We start from the raw sequence: 24,758 nt of genomic DNA, 5'->3' as shown, positions 1-24,758 counted from the left end.
CTAAAGAATATAATAGGGTCTGGAGTCAGTTCATCCCTCAAACCGTTGACAGGTATTCATTGAGGGCTTACAGTGTACCCAACACTGCCACTCCTGATTGCAAGTCGAGAAGCTTGGGAAAGAGGGGAAGGTCTAGCTCCAGCTATTTCACTGCTAAGTCTTCTGCTAAGTCAAAACAAATGATATAGTTTGACAACATTTATCAAGCCACTGTTACGAGACAGGCATAGCCCTGGGTATATAGGAGAGCCAAGAATTAGAAGCTTCACTCTCTGCCTCAATCAGACAGAACAAGGTAATATGATAAGCAGGTATATAAATAACCCTTAGGTAGACACAGCATACACAGTGACTTTAAAACAACAACTTTAATAGTGTTTCCTGATCTATAAAATGGAAATACCAATTAATAAGAATATACCAGTTATTTGAACTTTGGAGTTTGGGGGAAAAAAACAGTAGTCCACTGATATAAATACATCCAAAGTTTTGCATTTGTAGGAAATGCAACTTTGGTCAAAACTCAAAAAAATTTATTAGGATTTAAAAATATGTGGTTTCCCTGTTTCATGGGGCTTAACCTTTGGTTGAAACCTTGATATAAGGAATCACTTTATCACCTTGTTTACAAAGATAATATATCTTACTCAAGTGATTCAGGCTCTGGGGGAAAAAGGGTAGGGGAGATACCTTAGAAAGCAAAGGAAACCCCAAGAAACAGATATTTCCTGAAAGAATGCTATAATAGAAAAGTAAGAGTCTTGAGTACAGGAGCAGGATAAGTAAAATGTCAGATGTCTTCGAAGGTTTTAGGAAGAAACCCCCTTTTTGTTGGGGGCAGTAACCTAAACTGAGCATTTCTACAGTTTTCCTCCATAGAAAAACCTCCAGTATTCTTCTTGCTATGAAGACAGACACCTTGAAGGTGACTTTCTCTGCGTGACTCTATTTTCTCTCCCTCAAATTGTCCCTTCTCTAGCTGTCATGCTCACTCTTCTCTTCATCTACCTTAAAACTGATCACTACAGTTCATTCTCTGTATGGCTCTCTCTCTCTTCTTTGTGGAGCGCGTGTGAGTGCTTGTGTGTGTGCACGCGCATGCATGCATTTCAACAAAATAACAAATCTTAGTCTTTGAGAATCTCTCTTCCCCACCCCCCAACAGGGACTCATACAGAACCTGTTTGTGTCCACCCTCTGCTTTTTGTCCTAGTTCAGATTTGGCAGTTCCACTTCGGCACTTGCCTCAAGAAGGAAAGCAAAAAATAGAAAGATAGAACAGCTTTAACTAACTAAGCTCTAAACCACTTATTACAGGTTATAGGCAACCCAGAGTGAAAGAGGAGAAGTGGAAAGAATACATATCACCTCTCCTCTTATCTGTGGAATTGAAAACACATTGTGGTCATCCATTCTGATGACCAAAACCCTTAGACTTTGCCTGGGTTCTACCACTATGGTGTGTTTCCATGACAACTGATGAGCCAACCACAATGGACCTTGTTGTCACACCTCAACCATCACCTCAATCAATAAAATCCCTCCTCTAACAGGTCCTTCCTTGTTTCTGACTGGGAGATGATTCTTCCATGAAAGTTAACATTTTAGTAGGTGGGGGTAAAGGAAGTCTGAAACATGAAAGAAAAAGAAATACCCCCATCATATCCACAGTGATCTAAAGCACTTGAGAGTTAACTTGGTAGGACTCGCTGACCATATTGAAATCAATTAAGATTCATTTTGCACACGTTTTCCTCATTCACTGACAAAATGTTGATTGTTGTATAATTTCCTCTCACACACACCCCTGCACCCATCTCTCTCTCACCCATGAATCCTAAGTTTTGGCGAAAAAATCATTTTATTTAGTTCTATTAACCCCACACTCACTAAGCAAAATGTCATGGAAACGTTGTGAAGGCTTCCTTCTGCCCACTCCCACCCACTCCTGGGGAGGGACCATTCATTGACTGACAGGTCTCCAGGGACCTTCCTTCCCTTCCTGCCCACTAAAATGGCCACAAAGAGAGATCACAGAAGAAAGACAGCCCAGACTGAAGATGGAACATGGACTCGTGCCAGGAAGGGTGGGCAAGAGAAGAGAGAGAACAATAAGGAAAAGGGGGGAGGGGTAGATAAAGGCAGGGAGATAAAGAGGAACAAAATCCATCTAAATGAAAATTCGACATGGTCCTCATTTGAACCATTTCCTCTATAAAAGGAGGAATAGTAAAGAGAGCAAAATAAAAGCAAAGCCATACAATACCTAAATGAAAGTAAAAAGACAAGTGGGGGAATAATATTACACACATAAAAATATATATCCTGAACTTTAACATTTTAGCTAACAGGACACTGACTTAAAAAAGAAGTCAATATATAACAAATTCTTTAACAGCAACTCAGATCAACTATGAAAACAATTTTTCTCCTTCATAGTTCCTAATCCACTATTACTTAAAATGAGTTTCTTTGACCCACTGTAACAGAATCACTTATTTTTGTTGGAGATTCCTAGATGCCACCCAGGATTAAGACTCTTTGGGAGAGGAGCTTCAAGATGGCGGAAGACTAAGACGCAGAGATCACCTTCCTCCCCACAGATACACCAGAAATACATCTACACGTGGAACAACTCCTACAGAACAGCTACTGAACGCTGCCAGAAGACCTGAGACCTCCCAAAAGGCAAGAAACTCCCCACGTACCTGGGTAGGGCAAAAGAAAAAAGAATAAACAGAGACAAAAGGATAGGGACGGGACCTGCACCAGTGGGAGGGAGCTGTGAAGGAGGAAAGGTTTCCACACACTAGGAAGCCCGTTCGCGGGCAGAGACTGCGGGTGGTGGAGAGGAAAGCTTCGGGGCCGCGGAGGAGAGCACAGCAACAGGGGTGTGGGGAGCAAAGCGGAGAGATTCCCGCACAGAGGATCGGTGCCGACTGGCACTCACCAGCCCGAGAGGCTTGTCTGCTCACCCGCCGGGGCGGGCGGGGCTGGGAGTTGAGTTTCGGGCTTCCGTCGGAGCGCAGGGAGAGGACTGGGGTTGGTGGCGTGAACACAGCCTTAAGGGGTTGGTGCACCACGGCTAGCTGGGAGGGAGTCCGGGGAAAAGTCTGGACCTGCCGAAGAGGCAAGAGATTTTTTCTTCCCTCTTTGTTTCCTGGTGCGTGAGGAGAGGGGATGAAGAGCGCTGCTTAAAGGAGCTCCAGAGGCAGGCGCGAGCCGCGGCCATCAGCATGGACCCCAGAGACGGGCATGAGACGCTAAGGTTGCGGCTGCCGCCACCAAGAAGCCTGTGTGCGAGCACAGGTCACTATCCACACCCCCCTTCCAGGGAGCCTGTGCAGCCCGCCACCGCCAGGTTCCCGGGATCCAGGGACAACTCCCCCAGAAGAATGCACGGCGCGCCTCAGGCTGGTGCAACGTCACGCAGGCCTCTGCCGCCACAGGCCCGCCCCGCACTCCGTACCCCTCCCTCCCCCCGGCCTGAGTGAGCCAGAGCCCCCACATCAGCAGCTCCTTTAACCCTGTCGTGCCTGAGCGAAGAACAGACGCCCTCCGGCGACCTACACGCAGAGGCAGCGCCAAATCCAAAGCTGAGCCCCTGGGAGCTGTGAGAACAAAGAAGAGAAAGGGAAATCTCTCCCAGCAGCCTCAGGAGCAGCGGATTAAAGCTCCACAATCAACTTGATGTACCCTGCATCTGTGGAATAACTGAATAGACAACGAATCATCCCAAATTGAGGAGGTGGACTTTGAGAGCAACGATATATATTTTCCCCCCTTTTTTCTTTTTGTGAGTGTGTATGTGTATGCTTCTGTGTGTGATTTTTGTCTGTATAGCTCTGTTTTTACCATTTGTCCTAGGGTTCTGTCTTTTTTTTTTAAGTATAGTTTTTACAACTTGTTATCATTGGTGGATTTGTTTTTTGGTTTGGTTGTTCTCTTCTTTCTTTCTTTCTTTTTTTTATTAAAAATTTTTTTTTAATAATTATTTTTTATTTTAATAACGTTTTTATTTTATTTTATCTTCTTTCTTTCTTTCTTTTTTTCTAACTTTTATTCTGAGCTGTGTGGATGACAGGCTCTTGGTGCTCCAGCCAGGCATCAGGGCTGTGCTTCACGTGGGAGAGCCAACTTCAGGACACTAGTCCACAAGAGACCTGCCAACTCCACGTAATATCAAATGGCAAAAATCTCCCAGAGATCTCCATCTCAAGGCCAAGACCAAGCTCCACTCAACGACCAGCAAGCTACAGTGCTGGACATCCTATGCCAAACAACTAGCAAGACAGGAACACAACCCCATCCATTAGCAGAGAGGCTGCCTAAAATCATAATAAGGCCACAGACACCCCAAAACACATCATCGGACGTAGAACTGCCCACCAGAAAGACAAGATCCAGCTTCATCCACCAGAACACAGGCAATAGTCCCCTCCACCAGGAAGCCTACACAACCCACTGAACAAACCTTAGCCACGGGGGACAGACACCAAAAACAACTGGAACTATGATCCTGCAGACTGTGAAAAGGAGACCCCAAACACAGTAAGTTAAGCAAAATGAGAAGACAAACTCACAGAAGATGAAGGAGCAAGGCAAAAACCCACCAGACCTAACAAATGAAGAGGAAATAGGCAGCCTACCTGAAAAAGAATTCAGAATAATGATAGTAAAGATGATCCAAAATCTTGGAAATAGAATGGAGAGAATACAAGAAATGTTTAACAAGGACCTAGAAGAACTAAAGAGCAAACAAACAATCATGAACAAACAATAAATGAAATTAAAAATTCTCTAGAAGGGATCAATAGCAGAATAACTGAGGCAGAAGAACAGATAAGTGACCTGGAAGATAAAATAGTGGAAATAACTACTGCAGAGCAAAATAAAGAAAAAAGAATGAAAAGAATTGAGGACAGTCTCAGAGACCTCTGGAACAACATGCAACACACCAACATTCGAATTATAGGGGTCCCAGAAGAAGAAGAGAAAAAGAAAGGGACTGAGAAAATATTTGAAGAGATTACAGTTGAAAACTTCCCTAATATGGGAAAGGAAAGAGTTAATCAAGTCTAGGAAGTACAGAGAGTCTGATACAGGATAAATCCAAGGAGAAACATGCCAAGACACATATTAATCAAACTATCAAAAGTTAAATACAAAGAAAAAATATTAAAAGCAGCAAGGGAAAAACAACAGCTAACACACAAGGGAATCCCCATAAGGTTAACAGCTGATCTTTCGGCAGAAACTCTGCAAGCCAGAAGGGAGTGGCAGGACATATTTAAAGTGATGAAGGAGAAGAACCTACAACCAAGATTACTTTACCCAGCAAGGAACTCATTCAGATTGACAGAGAAATTAAAAGCTTTACAGACAAGCAAAAGCTGAGAGAGTTCAGCACCACCAAACCAGCTTTACAATAAATGCTAAAAGAACTACTCTAGGCAGGAAACACAAGAGAAGGAAAAGACCTACAATAACAAACCCAAAACAATTTAAGAAAATGCTAATAGGAACATACATATCAATAATTACCTTAAATGTAAATGGATTAAATGATCCAACCAAAAGACATAGACTGGCTGAATGGATACAAAAACAAGACCCATATATATGCTGTCTACAAGAGACCCACTTCAGACCTAGGGACACAGACAGAAAGTGAGGGGGTGGAAAAAGATATTCCATGCAAATGGAAATCAAAAGAAAGCTGAAGTAGCAATTCTCATATCAGACAAATAGACTTTAAAACAAAGACTATTACAAGAGACAAAGAAGGACACTACATAATGATGAAGGGATCAATCCAAGAAGAAGATATAACAATTGTAAATATTTATGCACCCAACATAGGAGCACCTCAAAACATAAGGCAAATACTAACAGCCATAAAAGGGGAAATCGACCGTAACACAATCATAGTAGGGGACTTTAACACCCCACTTTCACCAATGGACAGATCATCCAAAATGAAAATAAATAAGGAAACACAGGCTTTAAATGATACATTAAACAAGATGGACTTAATTGATATTTAGAGGACATTCCATCCCAAAACAACAGAATACACGTGCTTCACAAGTGCATATGGAACATTCTCCAGGATAGATCATATCTTGGGTCACAAATCAAGCCTTGGTAAATTTAAGAAAATTGAAATCGTATCAAGTATCTTTTCTGACCATAACGCTATGATACTAGATATCAATTACAGGAAAAAATTTGTACAATATACAAACACATGGAGGCTAAACAATACAATACTTAATAACCAAGAGATCACTGAAGAAATCAGAGGAAATCCAAAAATACCTACAAAAAAATGACAATGAAAACACGATGACCCAAAACCTATGGGATGCAGCAAAAGCAGTTCTAAGAGGGAAGTTTATAGCAATAAAATCCTACCTTAGGAAACAAGAAACATCTCAAATAAACAACCTAACCTTACATCTAAAATAATTAGAGAAAGAAGAACAAAAAAACCCCAAAGTTAGCAGAAGGAAAGAAATCATAAACATCAGATTAGAAAAACGAGAAAGAAATGAAGGAAACGACAGCAAAGATCAATAAAAGTATAAGCTGGTTCTTTGAGAAGATAAACAAAATTGATAAACCTTTAGCCAGACTCATCAAGAAAAAAAGGGAGAAGACTCAAATCAATAGAATTAGAAATGAAAAAGGAGAATTAACAATTGACACTGCAGATATACAAAGGATCATGAGAGATTACTACAAGCAACTCTATGCCAATAAAATGGACAACCTGGAAGAAATGGACAAATTCTTAGAAATGCACAACCTGCCAACACTGAACCAGGAAGAAACAGAAAATATGAACAGACCAATCACAAGCACTGAAATTGAACCTGTGATTAAAAATCTTCCAACAAACAAAAGCCCAGGACCAGATGGCTTCACAGGCGAATTCTATCCAACATTTAGAGAAGAGCTGACCCCTATCCTTCTCAACTCTTCCAAAATATAGTAGAGGGAGGAACACTCCCAAACTCACTCTATGAGGCCACCATCACTCTGATACCAAAACCAGACAAAGATGTCACAAAGAAAGAAAACTACAGGCCTATATCACTGATGAACATAGATGCAAAAATCCTCAACAAAATACTAGCAAACAGAATCCAACAGCACATTAAAAGGATCACACAGTATAATCAAGTGTGGTTTATCCCAAGAATTGAAGGATTCTTCAATATACGCAAATCAATCAACGTGACACACCATATTAACAAATTGAAGGAGAAAAACCATATGATCATCTCAATAGATGCAGAGAAAGCTTTCGACAAAATTCAACACCCATTTATGATAAAAACCCTCCAGAAAGTAGGCATAGAGGGAACTTTCCTCACCATAATAAAGGCCATATATGACAAACCCACAGCCAACATCATCCTCAAAGGTAAAAACTGAAAGCATTTCCACTAAGGTCAGGAACAAGACAAGGTTGCCCATTCTCATCACTATTATTCAACATAGTTTTGGAAGTTTTAGCCACAGCAATCAGAGAAGAAAAGGAAATAAAACGAATCCAAATCAGAAAAGAAGAAGTAAAGCTGTCACTGTTTGCAGATGACATGATACTATACATAGGGAATCCTAAAGATGTTACCAGAATACTACTAGAGCTAATCAATGAATTTGGTAAAGTTGCAGGATACAAAATTAATGCACAGAAATCTCTTGCATTCCTATACACTAATGATGAAAAATCTGAAAGTGAAATTAAGAAAACACTCCCATTTACCACTGCAACATAAAGAATAAAATATCTAGGAATAAACCTATCTAAGGAGACAAAAGAACTGTATGCAGAAAATTATAAGACACTGATGAAAAAAATTAAAGATGATACCAACAGATGGAGAGATATACTATGTTCTTGGATTGGAAGAATCAACATTGTGAAAATGACTATACTACCCAAAGCAATCAACAGGTTCAATGCAATCCCTATGAAACTACCACTGGCATTTTTCATAGAACTGGAACAAAAAATTTCACAATTTGTATGGAAACATAAAATACCCCGAATAGCCAAAGCAATATTGAGAAAGGAAAATGGAGCTGGAAGAATCAGGCTCCCTGACTTCAGACTATACTACAAAGCTACAGTCATCAAGACAGTATGGTACCAGCACAAAAACAGAAATATAGCTCAATGGAACAGGATAGAAAGCCCAGAGATTAACCCACGCACATATGGTCACCTTATCTTTGATAAAGGAGGCAAGAATATACAGTGGAGAAAAGACAGCCTCTTCAGTAAGTGGTGCTGGGAAAACTGGACAGCTACATGTAAAAGAATGAAATTAGAACACTCCCTAACACCATACACAAAAATAAACTCAAAATAGATTAAAGACCTAAATGTAATGTCAGACATTATCAAAATCTTAGAGGAAAACATAGGCAGAACACTCTATGACATAAATCACAGCAAGATCCTTTTTGACCCACCTCCTAGAGAAATGGAAATAAAAACAAAAATAAACAAATGGAACCTAATGAAACTTAAAAGCTTTTGCACAGCAAAGGAAACCATAAACAAGACCAAAAGACAACCCTCAGAATGGGAGAAAATATTTGCAAATGAAGCAACTGACAAAGGATTAATCTCCAAAATTTACAAGCAGTTCATGTAGCTCAGTATCAACAAAACAAACAACCCAATCCAAAAATTGGCAGAAGATTTAAATAGACATTTCTCTAAAGAAGATATACAAATTGCCAACAAACACTTGAAAGAATGCTCAACATCATTAATCATTAGAGAAATGCAAATCAAAACTACAGTGAGATATCTTCTTACACCGGTCAGAATAGCCATCATCAAAAAATCTACAAACAATAAATGCTGGAGAAGGTGTGGAGAACAGGGAACCCTCTTGCACTGTTGGTGGGAATGTCAATTGATACAGCCACTATAGAGAACAGTATGGAGTTTCCTTAAAAAAACTACAAATAGAACTCCCATATGACCCAGCAATCCCACTACTGGGCATATACCCTGAGAAAACCATAATTCAAAAAGAGTCATGGGGCTTCCCTGGTGGAGCAGTGGTTGAGAGTCTGCCTGCCGATGCACGGGACATGGGTTCGTGCCCTGGTCCGGGAGGATCCCACATGCCATGGAGCAGCTGGTCCCATGAACCATGGCCGCTGAGCCTGCGCTTCTGGAGCCTGTGCTCCACAACGGGAGAGGCCACAACAGTGAGATGCCCGCGTACCACAAAAAAAAAAAAAAAAAAAGGCATGTACCAAAATGTTCATTGCAGCTCTATTTACAATAGCCAGGACATGGAAGCAACCGAAGTGTCCATCAACAGATGAATGGATACAGAAGTTGTGGCACATATATACAATGGAATATTACTCAGCCATAAAAAGAAACGAAATTGTTTTATTTGTAGTGAGGTGGATGGACCTAGAGTCTGTCATACAGAGTGAAGTAAGCCAGAAAGAGAAAAACAAATACCGTATGCTAACACAAATATATGGAATCTAAAAAAAAAACAAAAAAAGGTTCATGAAGAAACTAGGGGCAAGGCAGGAATAAAGACACAGACCTACTGGAGAATGGACTTGAGGATATGGAGAGAGGGAAGGGGAAGCTGGAACAAAGTGAGAGAGTGTCATGGACATATATACACTACCAAACGTAAAATAGATAGCTATTGGGAAGCAGCCTCATAGCACAGGGAGATCAGTTCGGTGCTTTGTGACCACCTAGAGGAGTGGGATAGGGAGGGTGGGAGGGAGGGAGATGCAAGAGAGAAGAGATATGGGGATATATGTATATGTATAACTGATTCATTTATTGTAAAGCAGAAACTAACACACCATTGTAAAACAATTATACTCCAATAATGATGTTTAAAAAAAAAACCAAAACCCCAAAAGAAGAAGTCCCACCCCACCAAAAAGAAAAGGGCTAAATAAATAACTACTATTAGCTATTATTAAACATTCCTGGTGGAACACAATATTTTAGCAAAATGAAACCCTTAATCTCACCTCTGATTCCCAGGGAAGCAATTTACATTTTATATCTGAAAACTTAAAGCATTTATGTTGTAATTAAAAAAAACAAAAAAGACTCTTTGGAACTGTGACTTGGGGCTCTTAACAACTACCGCTGGTGATTCTAATATCTTATAACATTTGAAAGATGCTTCTCAAACCTTTACACTACCTGTGTTGAGTACAATTACCTAATTATGTTGAATTTGCAAAGCATGGTTTTAAAAGTCACCTCTGTAAATAGCAAGTGTTGGCGAGGATGTGCAGGAAAAGGAACCCCTGTGAATGCTGGTAGGAATGTAAATTAATGTAACCACTCTTTTCCATGGAAAACAGTATGGAGCTTCCTCAAAAAAAGAAAAAAAATAGAACTAGCGTACAATCCAGCAATTTCACTCCTGAGTATTTATCCAAAGAAAATGAAAACACTAATTTGAAAAGATATATGCACCTCTATGTTCATGGCAGCATTTCTTTACAATAGCCAAGATAAGGAAGCAACCTAGGTGCCCATCAACAGACAAATGGACAAAGAAAAAGGACGATACTTCTGAAACATCTCACATACAACTAGGATTGCTGCCACTACATGAACAGGTGTATCTGTTTTTGTCCCATAAGCCCCATAATAAAGCCTTTTCCCTCAGGTTTATCTACTAATACCTCAGAGAATCCAATAGAATCCATTCTATGGAGTTTTTCCCATAAAAATAGCATAAAACAATGACCAAAATCCTTATAGGGTCACACATTCAACTTATGTAGTTAAGTAGCATTTGAAGCAAGATACAAAAAAAACCAAAAACAAAATTATTAAGCTATACAGTAGTTCACAAGTGGTAGAATCCAAGATCAAAACCTGGAGTTCTCATTTAAAATTGCAGGTTCTCAGGCATTCTAATTCAGTGGGTAGAGGGAGGTACTCAGAATCTGCATTTTAACAAGTATGTTCAAGGACCAAACTTTAGGAAATGTTTAGCACCACCTGGACCGATTTGGCTTCAATAGTTTGTATCAGTGTTTATCCAAGTGTGGTCCCCAGACCAGCAGCATCAGCGTCCCCTGAGGACATTTCAGAACTACTTGGGTCCCATTCCAGATCTAATCAGAATCAGAAACTCTGGAAGTAAGACCCAGAAGTCTGTGGTTTAACTAGCTGTCCAGATGCAATTCATTTACATCAAAACTTAGAGGAGTGGTTCTTAACTTTAGAATGACCTGGGGAGCTTTAGAAAATCCAGTGCCGAGACCACTTTTCAGACCAACTGTATCTCTGGGGCAGAGGGCAGGGCTGGGCATCTGTAATTTTTAAAGGTCCCCAAGTGATTGCAATGGGTAGCCATGCTTGAAAACTACCAACAATACTACTTTACTCACTCATGAAGCACAGGAATAGTCACACCCCTACCCACCCATTGTAACACACTGCTTTGTCATCCAAAAATTATTCACAGTTATCTCGGTTTCTCTAACCTGTTTTGTTCACTTCAGCCTCTTGGATGTCAGTGGTATAACGACACTCACATCTCTGCACAGAGCTTGGGAGAGGAGGGAAAAGAGGTGCATCCAATTTGTTGTTAGATCAAGTTACTTACCTAAGATGATTTGAAAGTAGAAAGCACTGGATTTCTTTCAGCTAGGAGCTCCCTACCTCTAGATGAGAGACACACATAATGGAGGCGGGGAAAGCTACCCCGGGCACTCTCTTTCCAATCTGCCATCAACCCCATGATTATTTCCTCCATCAACCTCGGTGAGTGGGCTGGGAGTCACTTATCCTCCTTTAAATTGCCCCATTTGTGTCAAGGTTACTTTGTACAAAATGATAAGCATTACCCACTAATTCTCTTCTGCACCTCCTACATTTTTCCCCAAAGCCTAGGCTCTTAGAAAGGCTTTCTCTTCTTCCTTCTGTCTCCTTTAAAAAAGAACTTTAAAACATTGTTACCCTGGGGATTTGTCGTGCTTTTCCATCCTGTAGTCTGTGAGCTGACAGACAGCTAATCGTGATTATAATAAAAATGAGTTATTATCATTACACACTAAAAAGAAAATGATGCCAAATCCTGCATTTTCCTCCAAGTCCAGTTATATGTCTCCTCCTCCATGAAGTGCTCCTTGTCGGCCCCTCCAATATTAATAACGTTCCTTTCTGTTGATTCCTGTCATTATTTGTTCCTTGCACTGCACTACTGAATGCTTAAGTGTGTATAATGGCATGTATTGTTTTCAAGTTGTGTAATGTAAAGTCGCTTTTTTCTTTCCAACTCTCTGGTAAACTTCCCAAGGGCAGACACCACACCTTCTAGTTCTTTTATATCCCTCACAGCCACAGCACAGTTCTGGCAAAAAGCACAGAGCAGAAATCCAATAAACATTTGACTCTCATTACACCTATTTTATGAAACATCGAAAACGTTTAATCATTATTCTGGCTTCTCAGATATATTCTCCAAGTTAGTAAGCAAAACTAAGATTGGCATCCTATCTCTAATTTCAGTAACTAAGTTGAGCCTAATTCTCAAAGATCAGAAAGCATATGGACTCGCGCGTGTGTGTGTGTGTGTGTGTGTGTGTGTGTGTGTGTGTGTGTGTATGAGAGAGACAGAGAGAGAGAGAGAGAGACAGAGAGAGACTGACTGTGTCCCTACCCTAATGCTTCTAGTGCAGTCTTGAAACTTCTGTAAAAATTAAATATATTTTAGTTTTTGTAACTCAATCTTTGCTCTTGTTATTGCCTTCAAATCTCTGCTTTTGTCCTGTTTAATTATTATTAGAATTTAAGAACTATTTCTCAGATATATTTAAACATTTTTATCTTAGAAACCATTACAAATCTTGAAATTCACGCTTTATAATTGAAAAGACACTTGTTCCTTATGGGTAGCATTTGCATTTTAAAGCTGGTCAAGGCTGAGGTAGTGCAGACTTTCAAAGCTGATTTGAATTCATCATGAAACATATTAAATTTTCATTCTAAAAACAATACTGTATTTTTGAGAAATCGTGCTCCCTTCTTTGGAGAAGCATACGGCTTAGTGATTCATAATGGGAAAGTTACTAAGTATATTTTGGAGAATAAATATACATTGCACTCAAATATACAGTGAGCTTACATTAAAGATTTTCATTGCATTCTTAGCATGTAAGTAAATTTCTATGCAAACACAATCTATCCCCTCGGTCTTCACATTTATTTCTATAACCAGTGTAAATAGAATGGAGTCTTAGAGATGTGTGAAATGTGGAGGATGAGCGAGCAGAATCTCTTCTGTGATTAACTGGGTAAAAGAGGACCCAGTGGTAAGAGGAATGATTCTCTAGACAGCACAGGAATAGCAACAGGGAAAAGAAAAACATGGTGAACCCCTACAAAAGGAATTGTCTCCTTTCCTAGAGGCACAAAAGAGGATTTAGGTGATGCAGGTACCCTAGATGGACAGCAGACCAGGGTACACAAACCTACTATTTGGACAGGGATGAAAGAGATGGCAGCACCCAGGAAGAGGAAGTAGAGACAGCTAAGGGCTGAAGGAACTTCCCTGGCTGCTCCAAAGTTCAGGTAGCTGGGAAGCTAGCCACAGAAAAAGTACACCCCAAGATCTCAAACACCAGCCAAGAAAAGAAGCATTGTATCAAAGGTGTTTCAGAAGATAAATGGATCTCCAGACTAATATTAACCACAAATTCCCAGTTACTACCTGAGTCAACACACTTAATAACTGGTACATCGCGGTATGATATTTTTGTTCATTATACTATTTAATGAAATTTTATTATAATAATGCTTGTCCTGCATTTTGGATTTTCTCGGAGGGTACTGGAGAAAACAGAATTAATTACAAGAAGAAATTCATATTACCAATCAATTGATTTAAATGTTACACCTGTCTCTGATGGACGAACCAGGCAATATTTAACTGGAAAGACAAATAGTTTTCTAGGAGTTATATTGGCTTTCAAAGTCAGATCTATGAAAGAAGGTTATTTTTCTCCTTAATTACTTTAACCAGTCTCCCAATCCCCTGAGGTTTATAAAGCCACACTGGCCTTATTGCTATACCCTGACCTGCAGAGCCCAGGACCTTTGCCCTGGTGCCCTTTCAACTTGGCCTGGGATGCTCAGCTGCACAGCTGGCTCCTCCTCATTATTCAGATTTCCGTTTAAATATCATTTCTTGGAGAGGAATTCCCTCAACTAAACTAGCCTAGCCTTCCCAGTTACTCTACCAGTTCTTATTTTAGGTCTCTGGGTATCACTATCATATATTTCTTGGGTGTCTTTGTTTAATTGTTTATGGTCTTTTTCATGCCTTAAAAAGAAAAAAGCACCGTGAAATCAGGAGATGTGTCTTGTCTTACCACTGTATCTCCACTGCCCAGCACTGTGTGTGGCACACAGTAGGCACATTTATCTACTCAATAAATATTAATTATTATAAAAGTAACTATTATTATCATTATTATATCAAAGCCCTTTACTTTGGAATGATATTTACTCTAACTTCAGTATTTACTCCCTTCCCCGCTTTGTTTTTCTTACTGGCACTAATGACTATGTGTCATTGTATTATGTATTTATTCACTATCTATATCTTTTGCTAAAATGTAAGCTTCTTTGTCTGTTTGGTTTACCTGAATATCGCTTGCACCTAAAACACGTCCTAGCGCATGGTAGCAGCTCAATAAATTACTGTTAAATGAAGCCAATAGTTGTAGCATGCCTCTTCCCCTCCTTTGTCTTCCCTAAGCAATTCACAAGCAACTTGCTCCTTTGCTATTTGACACTGAGGGTCTTTTTCTTGACCATGTCGTTGTCTGTGTCTGCTACCCTGGCATGCCCAGATGCTCTTGGCTGACTGAAGTAGAGATGTTCAATATGGCTGAAATACTCTGTCTGCCCTGTCCTTCATGAGCAGTAATTTGCAGGCCTTGGCTATGCTCTATTCAACTCTTTAGCTTTTATTACAGTTTTACTCTCCAAAGTCACAAACCATACTATGATGGTTTCAGTATTGCTATCTACCTCGAGATACTTGGAAGAGAGAAGGAGGTGAGAGGAGAGCTCGGCCATACTCCAGAGTAACTCAACTTAAAGCAGTCACCCCAACATGCAACGTGCTCTGGCTGCCATGGATTAACTCCCAACCAGAATTCCTAGCCGCCTCAAATGAACTTGCTCCTGTGTGATAATACACCTATTGCGAGACTGCTGCAAGTAGTGTACCGTGCTAGCCTCTGTGGGAGCTGCAAAATTATACAGCATCTCGATCCTACCTCTAATGGCTTATTATCTGGGAGAAAGGTAAACATCTGTAAATATAATGCTAATAAAATGCCCTTCCATACCTGTCCAGATCTCACTGTACCCCTCATGCACGTCAGCAATTCACCTAGTAACTATCAGCCATGCAAAGTCTATAAGGCAATCCCTTCCATGCCAGCCATTCTACAGACTAAACTCCTGCTGCTGGGGTTTAAATAGATACGAAGTCAACAGATTGCAGTTAAATTAAGTCATGCCTAGGACAGTGTATCTCAAAGTGTGGTCCCCAGACCACTTATAGCAAGACCATCTCAGGTATCCTAGACCCACCGAATCAGAATCGCAGGAGTAGGCTTGAAGATCTGCAATTTTTAACACTCCCCAAGTGATTCTTCTGGATACTAACATTTGAGAACCACCAGACTAAGATTTATGCAGGATGTGACAGTATTTCTGTACATGTAAGGAGACTAGTCCTTGCATATGCTGATATAGTAGTATAGTGATGGCCTTTCAAACTGTCACTATTGGACATCAACCCCACCCTCTATCTATCTCTCTAGCAGCCCTTACGATATGGGAGCTTTCTAATACAGGTGCCACCTTTAACAATACAGCGTGGAAACATCTGGTAACTATCAATTCCAGCCCTTAGCAACTGGGTGCCCAATTTTGAGTTGGTTTTCTGAGGTCAGGAAAAAGAATCATGAATAGATATTAAGCAACCAAATATGACTGCCATTAATAATGATTCTCACGCAACAAAATGTAAGCCTACCACTGCCTGATGAGAGGAGCCAGAACAGTGGGTCCAAAGGTACGTACTTAGAATCCCTAGGAGTAGAAACCTGGTATCTGTACTTTTAACAACACTTTGGTTGCTTTTTAGCAGTTAACACAACACAGGTCCATAGACCAACAATGGGGAACCAGTGATTCAGTATAAGGTGTGGGACAAATACCAACTCCTAAAGATAAAAGATTCACCATAGTCATGTATACTTCAATATAGGCTTAATCACTTAACCATGCCTATGAATAACGGCAGTGATTTATTCTAAATCTACAGATACCTAGAAAGTTAACCGTCTCTTGCTCTCTTATCAGATGTGTGATGTTTAGTCCTCTAAGCTGGTTTTTTTTGGAGGGTATTCCAATAATATCACAGATGAACTCATGCTTAATACTCTTAATATTAGTCGGCCTCCAAGCAGGCCCTTGTGTGGTCCCCTCCCATAATGAAGAGCCGAATTGTGTAGTCAACAGGACATTGAGGAGGTGATAGAGTGTGACATCCAAGGCCAGGTAATAAAAGACAGTGCCACTTCTACCTTTGCCTCCTTGGATCACATGCTATGGAGATGTAGCTGCCATATCATTAAGACACTCAAGCAGCCCTCCAGAAAAGTGCACATGAAGAGAAACTGAGGTCTTCTACCGACAGCCAGCACCAACTCATTACGCATCTAAATGAGCCATCCTTGAAGTGGATTCTCCAATTCCAATCAAGCCTGCAGACTGACTGCAGGCCTGGCTGTTGTCTTAACTGCTGCCTAGGAAACCCTGAGCCAAAACCCACCGAGCTAAGCCACGCCTGGATTCCTGACCCACAGAAACTGTATAAGATAATAAATACTTGCTGTGATCTAAAGCCACTATGTTTTTTGGTAATTTGCTCTGCGACTACGCTTATACACCTAGTCTAACCCAAGAGGGCATCATAGCTCCAAACTCAGGGCTCTCTCCGTGGCCATAACTGAACAGGCATCCTAGGCGAAATTACTTCATCCCTTTCTCCCTTAATTTACTCTATTAAAAAGAAGTTTCACAATAGGGAGGTTTTTCTTTTAAAGAGCTTTAGTAATAGCCCTACTGTATCAAACAGGATTGGTTTTAAATGAACATTCTTGTACTTCTCTACCTGTCAGGGAAGTTGTGAGGCTTAATTAATTACAGATCTTTGGATGAAAGGAGCACTGAGCACTAAGAATTACCATCAAACAGGACTAGGAAAAATGGGGAAAAAAAGACATTTTCTCTCTTTGCTTGCTAAATCCATTGCACCTAAGATTTAGCAAAGGCTGAGTCACCTATTGTTTAGAGAATATTAAATTTTTGCTGAGTGCAGAGTGGAAATAAGCCAGCACAGCCGCAGAACAGGGAGCCCCTGTCCTTTAGATTAAAATAGACCTCTTTTCCAAAATAAACCCCAATCCCTCTTTTAGGGAACAGCATGGGCATTTGGATCTTCTGAGCTTTCAAGGAGGAACAATAGATGAAATAGACATGTAATCTAAGCCCCATCTAGCAGAACTACCTCCATTTATAACCAGAAGCCTCCTAAACCATGAGCCACACAACCTCATGGACGTTGATGTCTTCCCTGAGCAAACACTCAATGGAAGGAATTTATTTGGGGGTTCTTTTTCATGTTCTAATGGCAATGTTCCTGCCAGAGGAACACTGACTCAGGAGAGCAGAACTGAGTCTCCACATAAGAATGAGATGGTGGTTGCTAGAGGCCAGGGAGTACAGTGGAAAAATCACTAGGGCTTGTAGCCCAAATTCAAGAGTTCAAATCCCGGTTCCTCCACTCACTAAACAAATGACCTTGGTCGAGTAAGTGACAACTTCTCTGACCCTCAACTTCCTCATGGTACAAATGCACCACCAGACATACTGCTTGGGCTCTAGACCCCAAGGTTACCGTCCCCTCCCTCCATGCCCCACAGACCTCCAAATCCCATAGGCATTGCCTAAGGAGGAGAAAAAACTAGTCCACTGGCCCTTAATGCTGGCTGGGGGGTTCCAGCAATGAGGGGTCTGGTGCACACTTCCTGACCTTAAGAAATAAGGCAAGGCCTGGGGGCTTCCCTAGTGGTGCAGTGGTTAAGAATCCACCTGCCAATGCAGGGGACACGGGCTGGAGCCCTGGTCTGGAAAGATTCCACATGCTGCAGAGCAACTAAGCCCATGTGCCACAACTACTGAGCCTGCACTCTAGAGCCCATGAGCCACAACTATTGAGCCCACGTGCCACAACTACTGAAGCCTGTGTGCCTAGAGCCCGTGCTCTGCAACAAGAGAAGCCACTGCAATGAGAAGCCTGTGCACTGCAATGAAGAGTAGCCCCCGCTCGCCACAACTAGAGAAAGACCACACACAGCAACGAAGACCCAACACAGCCAAAAATAAATAAATAAAATAAATAAATTTATTTTTTTTTTAAAAAAGAAATAAGGCAAGGCCTTATTCTCCAAGGCCCTTTGGGGCTTTCTCTTCTGATATGTCTTTTCTACAAAGTTACAGAGTTCCAGCTTCAGAAAGCCTGGGCCCCATCTCTTGCACCCATTCTCTTTTCTCTGGGACTTCTCAGCAGGCATGCAGGGATTGGATCTGAAATCGTAACATCAGAAATGTAGGTCTGGCTTTTCTTTTAGGCTTCTCAGGTCTTCCCAGGTTCTCTATGTGGTGCAGCCTAGCTCATCAGAATCCTGATCAGTGCTTGGGGGGGCCTAAGCCCCACCTAGCAACGGAGTGGTCCCTCTGTATTGTTTCATCTCCTCTGTGCATATATTAGCCTTAGTATTTCATGAGGAACGGTGGCTGGTCTAGGGAATTACATAGGTATTCCTGGACTACTGCTATTATAATCATGCCTGGATAGTATAATTATCTACATCAGTGTTGTAATGATCAAGAGAAATAAAGAGGATGAAAAGGCTTGTATACATTAAGACATGGTACCCAGGTTAGTTATCATTACAGCCCTATGATGAACAACTGTGACCTAAAGCAAAAGGGTCTGCTGCATAAGAAAATTTTAGAAGTGAGTGTGTGTGTGTGTGTGTGTGTGTGTGTGTGTGTGTGTGTGTGTGCTGGAGGGGTGAGAAGAAGGCAGGGGAAGCAGGCTCTGAGCAGGGGCCTCCCTACCTTCAGCCACAATGGGTTAAACCAAAAAAAATAAAAAAATAAAGAGGTGCTCGGTTGAAGTAAAGACGGTGGTGATCCCATGACCTTAATTTATCTTGTTGACTCCATTAAACCCAATCACACTGACAGTCAGTGCTACATGACCTGGAGCTTCCTCAGATCCCAAATCCATAACCGCATTTCTTGGTGTGTGTGTGTGTGTGTGTGTGTGTGTGCGTGTGTGTGTGTGTGTGTGTGTGTGTGTGTGTGTGTGTGTGTGCGTGTGTGTGTTTCATGTGTAGGAACTGAGAAGAGGAGGAAAGAAAGTGAAGAAAGGGAACACAGTCAGGAAGCACAGACCAGTTGTGTTTTGTTTGTAAGCAGTAGCATGAGCTCCTTCAGCAAGCTTGTTGACCTTTATTACGTCAATGCATGTTTCCAAGGACCCTCAGGACATCCTCCACTCTGTTCCCTATGCCAATGTCATGAACCTCTCCAAAGAGCCACCTTACCTCATACCACCAAGAGACACTCACCCAGAGGAAGAGCCAGTCTGGGTTACATAGACCTAGTACAGATTAGGAGTGACAGAAAAATCCCTGCTCTAGGATTAAGTCCTGAGTTCTAGCTCTAGTCTTATCTCTGACACTTTCTATCTGACCTTGAGTGAGGTGCAGCCAAGAGTCTCAGTTTTTCTATCTGTGAAATGGAGAAGTTAATACCTGCCTAGTCTAGTCACCCTAGGACAGCTGTGAGGAGGTAGAAAGGCTTGGAATACTGTAAAGTACTTCAGAATGTAGAACTTTATGATACTGGACATTGCCAGAGGTGACACTAGACCATTCATACACATATACTTCTTTATTCCTTCTCCATCTCCATTTCTCTCTTCTCATCTGCCCCACTATTTATTTCCTATACTCACTGTTACCCTTCTCTTTTTCCTTTTACCTCTGCTTTTATCTTAGGTGCATCAGTTGTATGCAATATAATCTATATATGTTGACCAACCCCACTGATAGTCAAGACTGAATTGCAACGGTGATTCCTAATGCAGAAAATTTTTGGAAACTCTTTAAAGAAGGGTCTATGTCTTGATTATAATGAGGTTTGTGGAGCAAGCCTCCTTCAACCAAAAAAAAAACAACCTCACGTATTTGACTTCTTCTCTAAGCATAATACTTGAAGTAATAACTACAGTGGTGACTCTATAACTGCATACATAAAAATCATCCCAAAACATGTGAAAAGTACAGATGCCTGAGCCCCATCCTCAGAGATCTGGTGGGACTCAGAAATGTTCTCTTTTCACAAGCCTTTCCCCACCCCAAGGAGTTTCCGATGCCCACTTTGAGGAAACCTGACCCCGAGACGTTGTCAGTAGCACAAGTGGATAACAGGAGTCCACTCTGCTATTATGCAATTATTTCCCTCAAATAGATGAGGCTTATGGAGGCCAAGAGGAAAGTCAGAGAGGCAGCCAAAAATCCAAACGATTAAAGCTCTGCTAAGAATGAATTATGAACATGAGAAAAAAACTCTAAATATTCTGTTGTTGACTCAGTGACTGCCTATAGACAGGCAACGGGTCTACAGATATTTATAAGACATTAACAACAAGAAGGCCCAGGAATCATCTAAGATGTGACAAGGTCAAAGTTCAGACTAATGGGATGAAATCAAGGAAGAGGCAGATTTGGTTTACAGTCAGGGAAAACACATACATACTGAGATTTAAGACATTATGAATTCCCTTCCTCAAAGAAAATGATGGAAGTTGCATTATCTGAGTGCTGCTACAGAGGAAACTAATTTGAATTGGAGGACAGGGGAGTCAGATGACATCATGACATTTTATATTTTGGACCATTTCAGAGAGATTTCCCAACATCTCTCCTGGAAGCAGGATTAACCCTGAGACGTCCTTGTACTTCAAGTGCCAGGTGTTGATCCAGGTTGGGTCCTCAAAGTTTCTGGTCTCATCCTCTGATTGCTCCTGTCCCCATGCCCCGGCTGGCACCAGCAAGTTCATGCTAATTCTGAACCTTCCCAGAGCTTAAGGAGACTCTGTCATAGTGCCCCTTTGCCATGGGTTGCAACCTGAAAACATTTGATTATTCACAGTGAAAATTAACTATCTAGGTCAGTAGTTCTCAACTCCAGCTGCACATTAAATTTACCCAGAAAGACTTTTTATTTTTAATACAGTTGCCTATCCCAGACCAATGGAATACACTCTTTGGTAGTGGAGCTCAGGGATCAGTATTTGTTATAAGGTGTCCAGGTGATTCTAATGTATGCACAGAAGGAGATCTAGATAAAGCTTCCAACTTTGGCTGTACATTAGAATTTCCTGTGATTATTTTTTTTAAAAAATAACACCAGTCCCCTTTCCCAGAAATTTAATATTAATTTGTCTCAGGTTAAGACTCAATTATCACTATTTTTTAAAAGCTGCTTACATGATTTTAATGTGCAACCAGGTGGAGAAGGTTTCTCCTTATGGGAAGAGCTCCAGCATATCAAACTCTAAACTTATTAATGTTATGTACCTCCACCTTTGACCTCTCCAATTTCCGATCACCCCCAAATTGACCCCACTTTTCCTGCTGAATGTCTTTTCTCAGTTAGAAACTTCACCAGCTTCTCAGTCACCCAGGCTTGGGTTCCTTGGAGTCATCTTTGACGACCCTCTACCCTCTTCCTCATTCCTACACCAAAGAAATGGCAGGGCATCACATGTATCCAATCCTTCCTAAGCAGTATCCCTCTCTCACCAAGAAGGCTAGTGTAGCTTCCTAATAGACCTCCTTGCCCCGACCTCATATCTACTAGGGTAGATTGATTGCAAAAATGGCTCCAGTCATTCACATCTACCTGTAACCACACCCTTTGAATTATGAGTTTGTAGATCTTCTCACCTAGAAATAGGCTGTGGAGTCTATTTCCCCGACCTTGAATCTGGGTTAGCCTTGTGACTTGCTTCAGTCAACAAAATACCCCAAAAATGTTGATGTGCCAGCTCCAAGCCCAGGCCTCAAGAGGCCTTGCCTATGTTCACTCTTTTACTCACTTCTCTGTTGTCTCCATAAGAATGTGTCCAGGCTACCCTAAACCCAAGCCTGGCTAACTTACTGGAGGGTGAGAGACCACTTTTAGCAAAGCTGAGTCATTTCTGCTAAGGCTCCAAAGATGTGAGACAGCCCAGCCAAGATCAGCAAAGCCAACGAGCCTACCTGCAGCTGACCACAGATGCATGAATGAGCCATTGTGCCCCCAGAGCAGATGAGCAAATCTGTCCAGCCAACCCAAGACTCATAGAGATAATAAATGGGTGATAGTTCTAAACCCTGAGTTTTAGTGTGGTTTGTTACCCGGCAATAGCCAACTGATACGCTTGCCTGATAAAAATCTTTGACCATAATAAGACTACCATTAACAACAATAATGAGACTTCTAGGAGGTATATACATATATATAGATCATGAAACATAAGAAATGTATAACAAATTTAATTTTTATGAATACTCAAGTAACATTATTGTAAAAATAATTTAACATGAGTTGGAGGTGGGGTGCACCAACATTTTTTTACCTTTAAGAAAGATCTATTCACCATTCATGTTTGAGACGTGAATGCTGAACATGTCGTCACAGTATTATTTAGGGAAAAAGGACCCTGGAAATTGTTTAGATGCCTAAAGATTGGTCAACATTAAATAAATTATGGGACTCACGTGTGATGTATGTATGTAAATCTTTTCATTTGATTTTTCTTTTAAATCAATTCTTAGAAGCAGAGTCGAGGTATGCATTTTTGTGTCTCTTCCTGCCCAAAATGTACTCAACATGAACAACTGTATTAAGTTGTTTAATCCTCATGTCCACACTGTAAAGCTGATATCATTGCCCCTAAGTAATGAGTGAAGAAATGGATGATGAGAAAGGTTAAGTGATTTGCCCAAGCACATACCCCTAGACACTGGCATAGCTGGGATTCTGACTCCATGTCTGTCTGATTCCAAAGACTGCACCTTTACGTTATGGGTCAAGTCCACCTCCCTCTTTAAAAACTTCTCCATAGCTCTCTATTGCCTTCAAATTAAATTCTAATTCCTCAGCAAAGCATCCAAGGTCCTCCACAAGCCATTAAACCACTTTGTCAGCCTGGGTCCTTTCTGCATCTTTCAATCCACACTACATTTCATAATCTTCAGGCAGCTTGCCTCTCTCACCATTCACTTCTGTGCCTTCATGCCCAGAAATGCTCTCTTCTGCCTACAGAAATCCCCCTGGGTCTTCATGCACAGCTCAAATGCTACCTGTGGGGTCTTTTCTGATGCTCACACCCCATCAAAACCCTACAGACTTTGGGGCACTGATTTTGCTCCATCAGACACTGTGATGACTTGTTTAAATGTGTCTCCCCCACCAGATTGAGAATCTGCTCCTTTTTATTTTTGTGGAGATAATAGGGTGGGGTTTTTATAGTATAAAGACAACAGTTGCTCATTGTAGAAAACTCAGACAATATCAGAAAGTAGGGTTAAGGAAAGAAACTTTAAATCACTGTCACTTGGCGATACCTCCTTCCCATATCTATAATCTTCTTAAAAATCTTACAGTAGAGATAATGTGATAGATCCAGTTTTACATCCTGTTTCTCTTATTTTTCATTAAATTAAAACATGAACATTTTATCATGTCACTTAATGCTTCTCAAAAATTAGATTTTTAATGGCTTTTACTGTGATTTCATCACACGTGAGTTCCATAATTTATTTAATGTTGACCAATCTTTAGGCATCTAAACAATTTCCAGGGTACTTTTTTCCCTAAATAATACTATGATGACATCCTTGTATGTAAATGTTTTCATTTGATTTTTCTTTTAAATCAATTCTTAGAAGCAGAGTCGAGGTATGCATTTTGTGTCTCTTCCTGCCCAAAACTTACTCAACTGTCTTCCACACAATACTATAAACACTTGCACATACTTTTCACATAGGCCCATGCCTCACACAAAGAGGCCCTCAAGTAATATTTGTTGAATGAATAAACAAATAAATGAATGAAAAAATGAATAGTAGGCACTCAATCCAAACAAACCTTTTAGAATCAACAGTAAGGGGGACTTCCCTGGTGGTGCAGTGGTTAAGAATCCACCTTCCAACGCAGGGGATGGGGGCTCGACCCCTGGTCAGGGAACCAAATCCCACATGCATGCTGCAACTAAGAGTTCACATGCCACAACTAAGGAGCCCTCAAGTCTCAACTAACGAGCACACGGGCCACAACTAAGGAGCCTGTGAGCCGCAACTAAGGAGCCCGCCTGCCCACTTAAGACCTGGCACAACCTAAATAAATAAAATAAATTTTAAAAATTAAAAAAAATAATCAACAGTAAGGCATGGAAAACCTAATTTTATTTAGAGGATAGATATGAATGTTACTGTACCTTAATAATGGATAAGTAATAGTAGGAGTGACAGAAGGAGTGATGAATGGAAGGCAGCATTTAGGGATG

The 24,758-nt window shown here is 40.9% G+C and overlaps 1 protein-coding gene across 18 annotated transcripts in view; it reads right to left on the bottom strand.

Moving 5' to 3' along the window:
- NRXN3 (neurexin 3) overlaps positions 1–24,758 on the bottom strand; it is a 1,686,346-nt gene that overhangs the window by 1,384,581 nt on the left and 277,007 nt on the right. The window contains exon 3 of one of the 18 annotated variants that reach the window (XM_027120195.1): positions 19,380–19,406. The exons of the other annotated variants lie outside the window; for them this stretch is intronic. Within the exon in view, the coding sequence (XP_026975996.1) occupies positions 19,380–19,406 (27 nt within the window). The remainder of the gene's footprint in view (positions 1–19,379; positions 19,407–24,758) is intronic. 18 annotated transcript variants of the gene reach the window in all.

Source organism: Aethalodelphis obliquidens, unplaced genomic scaffold (genome assembly GCF_003676395.1).
Source record: "Aethalodelphis obliquidens isolate GAN/ISIS:26980383/991018 unplaced genomic scaffold, ASM367639v1 scaffold21, whole genome shotgun sequence".
In the NCBI taxonomy this organism is placed as follows: domain Eukaryota; kingdom Metazoa; phylum Chordata; class Mammalia; order Artiodactyla; family Delphinidae; genus Aethalodelphis; species Aethalodelphis obliquidens.
Note: the sequence above shows the minus strand (reverse complement) of the source record. Positions and strands in the feature narration are given on the sequence as shown.